The 8,343-nt window shown below is 48.4% G+C and overlaps 1 protein-coding gene across 1 annotated transcript; it reads left to right on the top strand.

Moving 5' to 3' along the window:
• Positions 1-2,643: 2,643 nt before the first annotated feature.
• LOC131206356 (uncharacterized) lies at positions 2,644-4,598 on the top strand. The gene is made up of 2 exons (XM_058198880.1): positions 2,644-3,232; positions 4,426-4,598. Exons 1-2 carry the CDS (start codon positions 2,644-2,646, stop codon positions 4,596-4,598), a joined length of 762 nt encoding a protein of 253 aa, XP_058054863.1.
• The last annotated feature ends 3,745 nt before the right edge of the window (positions 4,599-8,343 follow it).

The following is an 8,343-nucleotide window of genomic DNA, read 5'->3' as shown; positions in this document are numbered from 1 at the left end:
GAGAGAGAGAGAGAGAGAGAGAGAGAGAGAGAGAGAGAGAGAGAGAGCGCGAATGAGGTTGTGTGTTAGGTGTGCTGAGTAGAGAATGATTTATTTTATCGCCATACTATCCACACACGTAGTTCACGGATTTTTCGCACAGGTTTTTGCATCCCCCCGTGACGTGTGGGCACGTCCGTTGGATGCACCTTTTTTGTGCGCTGCATGACGGAGGTTGGTCCATGGCCGAACCACATCCGCAATCCGTGGTGGTGCGGTGAAGTAACACACTCGAGATCGTAACGACTTGAGAGCGCTTAACTTATCGCCCTCTGCGACCAAAAAAAAAGGGGGGAAAAGGTGATGCATTATGTTTTCGTTGCGAATCCAGGTACGTTCCCGTACGGGATTGGATGAAGGTGTAAAAATGTGTAACGAATTCAGTTGGCAAAGTTGCGTTGCGGCGAAACCGAGCGGTTTCGAGCGGTCGAAGATTTATTATGATGGCTGAGGATTTCGGGAAGCAGCGGCGCTCAGGCCAGTGCGCTGGTTGACGGTGGACTTGGTAGGGTTAACATGAAGATAAATTGATTTAAACGATGAACAACTTCAACTTTGGGTTATCCGCATGAAAATAGTATGCATTCTTCGGTCGATGATGAAATATTCAAAAAAGAGGAGCAATTTTATTATTTTCCTTTCGTGTACTTTGTTCTTCTAATTTTCTTTTTTTGTTTCATTCATCCATTCTTTTTCACTCATTTTATTGGTAATAGTTTTCTTTTCAATCTAAAAGATTTTAATGTGTTCGGTAACGTTTATTTCATTGCTTGATTTGGGAAAATTATTTGGCTTTCTCGGTGAGCTCGGTATGTACATAAAACCGCCCAGTTGTGGTCGAAGCCAGCACTCGAGACGCACAATCAATGGCGAAGGATGATGAATGAATGATTTTGTGGAAGCATCTTATTTTTTATTCATATCGCGTCGGAAGCACGGCTTCACTCGAGTGCCTTGACCTTCCACTTCACCATTTCTTTCGCATCATTACGCGGCCCCGTCAAGTGTGCGGCCTCCAGAAGGCAAAAGTTTACCTTTTTCACCGCTTCAACAACCACTCGACATCGATGTCATTTGATGTCGAGAGGGGCTTCGCGGAAGTAAAGCGGGCGCCCCGGGAAGTAATGAGGGAGCTATTAATTAAGAGGCCGCCCAAAGTGCAAACAGTGGTTCGGTAAATTTGTGGAAAGTTTGGGGCACTGAAGCAGCCTGTTAAAAGGCGCTTTCTTTGCAGGCGACGAAATGGTTGATTCCGAATCCATTTGCTGCAATCCTTGGCGGACCGCTGTGGGTGGGGCGCGTTCCCGGATGCAATCAGTCTGCCTGTCATCGGTCGTGAAGCGCGCCCTTCGCAGTGTCAAGTTTTGAAGGAAACCATTTTTCTCCGTAGTGATAAATGGTTTCCCTAACGAGTTTCGAGAGAAATCGTCCGCGCGTCGAAGGCACTAAAGTTATGATCGGGTGACTTTTCCCAGTTTTCTTTCACAAAACACACACACAATGTTGCAGTTTAATTCCAGGAGTTTTGAACGCAAAACGCATCAAACTGTTGACCCGGATAAGCGCGGTGGCTGTTTTCCATAATCGACTTTTCCGGCCTTTGTGTGGACTTTTAAGGGCGCTTCGGTTGGTCGCGCCAACAGTGCGCGGTTGTTTGTTGGATCGGCATTATCGATTTGCCATTCGAATTGTAGATTTACGTTCTTTTGATTTGCGATTAAGCCGAACCGATTCTCGTTAAGTCCATAGGTGACACGTTTCTTAAGAACTCCACGGTGTCAGAGTTATTAAAAGGGATCGTAAAAAGCAGTAATTAAAAAGGATCCGTTTTCAGCGCACGAAAAAGTACGTGAGCGCCATCTAGCGATCGATAGCGGAACATCAGTGATGAGTGCACAGGGTGCCATAAAATTCTTCCACTTCGCCGCTACTCTTTATGGCTGGTCCTTTGCTATAAAATAGGACATTTGTTTGGTGACCCCCGAATTTTGGCGGCCCTTGGAGCTGGCTAACTAGCACCAACCCATTAACCTTTAATTCTTGATTAGTCTCCTGCGGTCACGAATCGGAAACCGATAAATGCTCGACGACAATCGTTACTGTGTTGGCCCATCATTAATCAGCTCGACGTGTTTCTGCATAATTGATCTCGCGGCACGTTCGCGGCCACCGAAGGACCTGTCTGCGCCCTTTTTCTGGGCCAGACACATGCATTTTACATCGCATTTCAATAACATCATAACAACACAGACTCCTTAAATGGGGTACGAAATGGGCCAACTATTTTGGGGCGTGCAACGCAATAACATTGTTGTCCTTTCCGCGTCCGCATTCACTGTAATGATTTTCTTGTCGTTTCGTAGTCGTTACCTCGCTGCCAGCAGACGTGAGGCGACCGGAAATGCACTCGCTGCAGCGGGCCAGAGATCAATGGTCGAATCATCGCCATCGAAGGCGGCCTAAGTCATCGTCATCGCTGAGCAGCAGCAGCAGCCCGGCAGTCCAAATGATGCCGGTTTCGCCATTCGCCCCCGTCGAGTAGGCCGACCCGGATACGTGTGCGTCCCCCGCGCCACCGGAAGTGGCGGCGAAAGGCGAGCAAACATGGCCAAGCACCACCGGATACCGACGCTGGCGGAGAACGTCAACCGCTCGCCGCGGCTCAGCTACCTGTCGTCCCATTCCCAATCGGCCTCATTCATGAGCGAAACGGGCGAAATCACCGAGCTGATGGCGCTCGATGAGGCGGAAACGCTACTCGCCGACCGGGCGGCCGGATCCACGGTGCCGGTCATCAGCAGCGGGAGCGGTGGCGGGCTCTGCGGTAGCTACGGGAGCTATGCAGGCGGACCCCTCGCGGGTCAGCTCACTCCCGGGGGCCGGCTGCTACCGGGAGGCGTCGGAACCGCCGGCATGGCCGGGTTGGCCGGTCTGAACGGTGGCGGGCTGAGTCCGGGTGGTATCGGCAGCTACGGGGATGGCAGCGAGCGGTTCGAGGAGCTCGGGATCAGCTTTAACGAGCAGCTGTTCGGGGCCGGTGCCGGCCGGTTGGCGATGGCCGGCTCGCCCGCGGTCACGATCGTGGAGATGGCCGGTGGACGGTTGGCTCAGCGGCAGAAGAACTTTAAGCGGAAATCGACGGCCACGGCAGCCATCGTGACGTCCGGCGAGCAAACGTCACTGAACGCCATCGGTGAGTTTTACTAAACTGTGGCGAAACTCTCTACGTAAACGTCAAAAAGTCCTTTATATTTTGGTTTTGAAAACACGTTTAATTTAATTAGACTTTATTATTCATTATGGCATGATTCTTGAGGAGTTATACGATTATTTCAACATCCTTTCAACTGACTTATAATTTTAAATTTTTAGGATAGTCTCATTCATTTTTCAAGATAAAAATTTGTAAAGGTTTACTTGGCTTGTAACAAAATTACGAACATGTTGTTAAAATTACGTTCATGTTGTTAAAATTTGCCAGAAGTCCATTGACTCCTTCTAAACACGTGCATTTTGTAAAAGTAATAACCTCGTGCATCTTTTGACTGATCTTTTATGCTCAGTTGCTTATGAAACTTATTTTCTACCAAATTTGAGGAGAGAAATCCTGTTCGGAATCCATTGTGCCTTTGCGAGGCATTTCAATCCTTCTACGGCCATATGGACCACCCCTAAATCTGGCCTTTAGGTGGCTTTCAGCAAACTCCGCAAACGAATCCTAATTTAAAAAAATCACTAACTCAACCAAAGTATCGATGGGGCCACCTTTGGAACTGAGAACGAACATCCTGTGTTTGGGTTTCATTTGCGGTACCTCGGCCGTGCGCTTTGCGTCGTGACCCAGGAATCGATCGTGAAAAGTTTGGCGATCCGTTTTTGGAGCAACTTTAATTGAAAGTAAACAATCGCACCGAGGGGCGGTGCTGTTTGACACTGTTGCAGATTCCCATTCTGACGTCTGTACGACTTTTCACCAGTCTTTAAACTGTTGAAGGAAGAGTTCCGCGCCGGTTCACGTGTGTAGTGGGCCTTATTTGGGCCACACGGCAAATTATTTCTTTCCGCTAAGAAGAAACGGAAGTTTTGTAAAGTCTAATGTAACGCAAACAGTTTCGCTGGCGTGTGGTGGGTTGGTTTCGATCCGAACTAAAGAAAAACATTTTTCGTTCTAAGATGCTATAAAATGCCATAATTTTCCAACACCGCAGACTTCATTCTTTGGGGGTGCGGAAAACATCAACGGTGCAACGTTTTATCGAAAGGTCCTTCAACGAAGCATCATTTACTCATACACTTTTTCTGTCTAATTTTTCATGCAATTAAATAAAAAACATCCCCGTGAACCCGGATGGGACCTGTTGCCGCTGCCTGTCCTGCCCAAAGCAGGCCTACAGCTGTCGGTGGACCGCGGTGGACCGCAGGAGTGGGGCGAGGCGACCCGGAGCTACGTGAAGGCCCAGCGACGCCACGCCGGACGGGCGACCTTCCAGGGCCAGGTGTACAACTTTCTCGAGCGCCCCGCCGGCTACAAGTGCTTTGTTTACCATATGTCTGTGTAAGTATCGAGTGAACTTTGGAAAATATCGCCACTTCCGGTTCTGGTCAGTTATTTTCGGAAAGTAAATTGAATGTTTTGGTGATTTATTTTGAATTTTTAAAGCATGCCTTTTCCATTTATACTTTTTGAATCGAAACCGTTACTACCGGTTAGAAAATCGGTGCGCGACCTAGACCCACTTTCACACGGATAGCGTGCCGTGGCCTCACGTGCATTTCCGGGCAGCAACCGGAGCAGTGACATCTGTTTCCGGATCGGACCGGACTCGATTCGAGCGCTCAACTGCGAACCATAAACTCCGTCGATGTGACTCTTTGCCTGTGCCGTTATTGATTGTTTTAAATATTCACCAACTTCGGCCGGTCTCTCGGAAATTCATTGTCCCCAACCATGCTACGTGTGGTGGTTGTACACAAGTTTGTGCCGTCGTCCTTCCCGGTGTAACGTCGATTATCGGCAGGACCATCGGACGGCTCTGTAGGTCAGCCGGTTGACCAGGAAGTGCAGCACGGAGGTCGGTCCGATCACCAGTTGAATGGAAGTCGGGATCCAACAGGACACAGACAGCCAGGTGCCCCTGGGCGGCCGGTGGTCTTGGACCTTAATTACAGTCGGGCCCCATTCCGTCGGGTTGAAGGTTTATTTAATCGATTTACATCGTACCGTCGCAGTGGAACAGCCCAGGACCCAGCGCCTTTGTGGTCGTCGACTGTTGGTACACCTGGAAGCCCGAAAGATCGGAAGTTCTTCTGGGTCGGTTGCAAATCGTGAATGAGCTCATCATGGAACTCTGTTGGTCATGTGGTGTTTCTTTTCTCCACGCTCCCGGTGCGATACGGATTTTTATTGGACCATTATGGGTGCAATCTTGCCAACCGATTGCGAATGCGATTGTGTCCGGTATTTAGGAACGCACCGGCTGGACTCTGCTCTTGACGGTAGCTGCAGTTTTCTCCTTTATCAGCAGGAGCGCCATGGGCGTAGTTGTTTTGTGAGTAGCAAATGTTTTGTGCCCATAAAAATGAATCGTTTGTAATCCACTGTAGATTAGAATTATTGATTTACTGTAAGCGTTTTCCAGATTGGATTACTTATTTGTGTTAGGCAGTAACTCTTGTCTTTTAACTTTGTCATGCTAAACGTATCTAAAGCTTTGCATGTGTCTAAATCTTTGGTACAATCCTATTAGTGATACTTTATAGCATATCCTATGTTGCATTGGAACAAAATAGAATTTAGTAAACGGACGACCGAGTAAAGCCGACTGGATCCGTTTCGTGGCATCAAATAAGACGTCCCAAAAATATTTTATGTTTTTAGTAAATTATAAAACAATTAGCAGGTAACGGAAACCAAACCACTAGTTTATTGCTACTTCTGCGCAATCAAGGAGAAAGTAACCTCTATTGTGCATTAAAGTGATCGGTTTAATGTACTATAAAAGGGCTTCCGGTTCCAGTAGAGAACTTGCGGGTTGCTTTCTAGTGCATATTACATTGAAAACTATTTTCATGTACTGTTTTCCATATGTCCCGGCCGAACCCATTCAGAGCATAAAAATAGTTTCGAACGAAAAAAACTCTAACGGAACGTGGCTCAATTTAGCACTTGATACCGACTTCGAGAAGCGTTAATTATTAACGAAGACACACATTTGTTTCCCTTTTACGCTCCATCACTCTATCGAGCCCTCGAGGGGAGGGAGGTCCGGTTCGGTTGCAGGACTTCCGTTCCCGTTCTGGCCGTCCTGGAGGGGAACGAACGACGGGCGCGTGCGAGAAAAACAACGACAGACCGTGAAAAACAAATACAAACGTCTGCTTCGGCTCCTGGAGGAGGTCCCGTTTGCAACCCACACGGCACGGCGCGGCGCCAGGAAATGTAGCACCAGTTTCGGTTTCCGGTCCGGTCGCTCGGAGCCGTAATTGGGTCACAGGGATATGAATAATTGTCACGCCAAGGTCCCCGGGCCCCCGCCAAGGACCAGGAAGGGCCGTGCGCCCGGTGCACGGATATGCAACGACGTTTGTGGAAATGTCGCTTTTTTATTAGTTTCTGGTTCTTTATTACGTCTGATTTCGTACGTTTCGACCGGGTGTCGGGCGCGCTCGAGCTCCTCCTTTTGCCGCGCGATTCCGGCGTTTTATGGTGCCGATAGAGGCGGCCGACGGCACATAATGTGGCCCCATAAAAGTGAGGCGACATTCCGTGGTGCGCATTATTTTGTGTGCAAAAGGTGTGTGTGCAGGTGGTGGCCGTTTTGTGTTTTCGTCCACCTTTCCGTTCATTTGGGTCTCCCAAGGCTTTCTCCACGTGTTCCGCGCCACCCAATACACGCCGGTTGCTGGCTTTCTTTGTTCTTTCGAGCCACCGCTTCTTTCTTACCGTTCAAACCGTCCCGGCTTCGTTCCGTTCGCTTTCTGGTCATTTGATTTCCTTTCCCTTTTCTTTAGTCCTGTTTTTTTTTCTGTTGACCATGCTTTGTGAGCCGGAAACGGCAATCGTGTTTTTGTTTTTTCTTTTTGAAAATTAATCATGCACATTGGAATGGCGAAACATTATCGGAAGGTTTTAATATTAATTAAAATCACTGTACGTTGCATAATTAATAAGAGCCGCACAATGGCTGCAAATTCAATGCTTAATTCCTTACTTTTCGCAGCGGCCGGCCTGTGTAATGAATTTCCATCGCAGCTGTCGTCAGTTGCGAGCTCAGCGCGCTGTCATGTTGCTGCCACCCGAAACATAATATTATCGGCGTTTGATCAATAATTCCTCGCTCGGCATCAACCGTTTGGCGTGGGCACTCGGTCGAGCTGGGGATGCTTTGACGGATTTGTATCTCGTCTGAAAAAAGCCCACCTCGGACCTGGGGCCGTTCGATTGTTTGCCGTGGCGAGTTACGGCCGTTGCGAGCGAATTTAAATTATGCACCGTTGGCTGCCGGAAGTGTTATTGGATTAATTAAAGTAATCGTTGTTTAATGGACGCGTAACGCGCCCAATGGGACGCGAAAAGCCTCTTCGGTCAATATTTCAGGCGTCCACCATTTGTCACGGCCAGCAAACTGCATCACCGTTGCAATCTCCGTCCGAGCGGTCGTCGGACCGGGAAGGATTAGGAACATAAAATTAAATGACCACACCACGTGGGATGACCGTGGGCGACCACGTCCTGGCTTGAGACTGGCCTCTCCCGGGACTGCCGTTGACGGTGGGCGGTAGATTCGGTGCATTGCGTGTGCAGTTCCGTGTGCTCCGTTACCTTTCAACGAGCGAGAAGAACGGATTTTACGTGCAGCAGCTTATTGTGTTGAAGGTAGTTGGGCAATTTTAATGCTTAAACTATTTGGCTGAAGTGTTGTGAAGGATCCATATGCGCTACGTATTGATCTTCGGACTTGACTTCGGAATGTTTAAATATGTTCATATCAACTATTCGTTTATGTTTTGTTACCGGATCTTCTATTTATCCTTTTCAAATATTATTTATTTATTATCACTATGATGTGACTATCGCTAATGATTCCTGCACCAGTGTGCCCAACTTAACACACTCAGTCAGCAACTCAGATTCGCTCCAACATTGTGGTGTCGTGTAGGCTGTTCGGTCAACTTCCGGACTCTGTAGCTATTCGAGACTTCCGACGGTGTTGCAGCGCACCACAAACCAACGGCATGGCGGTCTTGGTCGGTCCGCAGGGATTCACAACGCACAGTCATCCCACAGGCCCACAGGTTCTGTGG

This window comes from Anopheles bellator, chromosome 1 (assembly GCF_943735745.2).
Source record: "Anopheles bellator chromosome 1, idAnoBellAS_SP24_06.2, whole genome shotgun sequence".
Classification (NCBI taxonomy): Eukaryota; Metazoa; Arthropoda; class Insecta; order Diptera; family Culicidae; genus Anopheles; species Anopheles bellator.
Note: the sequence above shows the minus strand (reverse complement) of the source record. Positions and strands in the feature narration are given on the sequence as shown.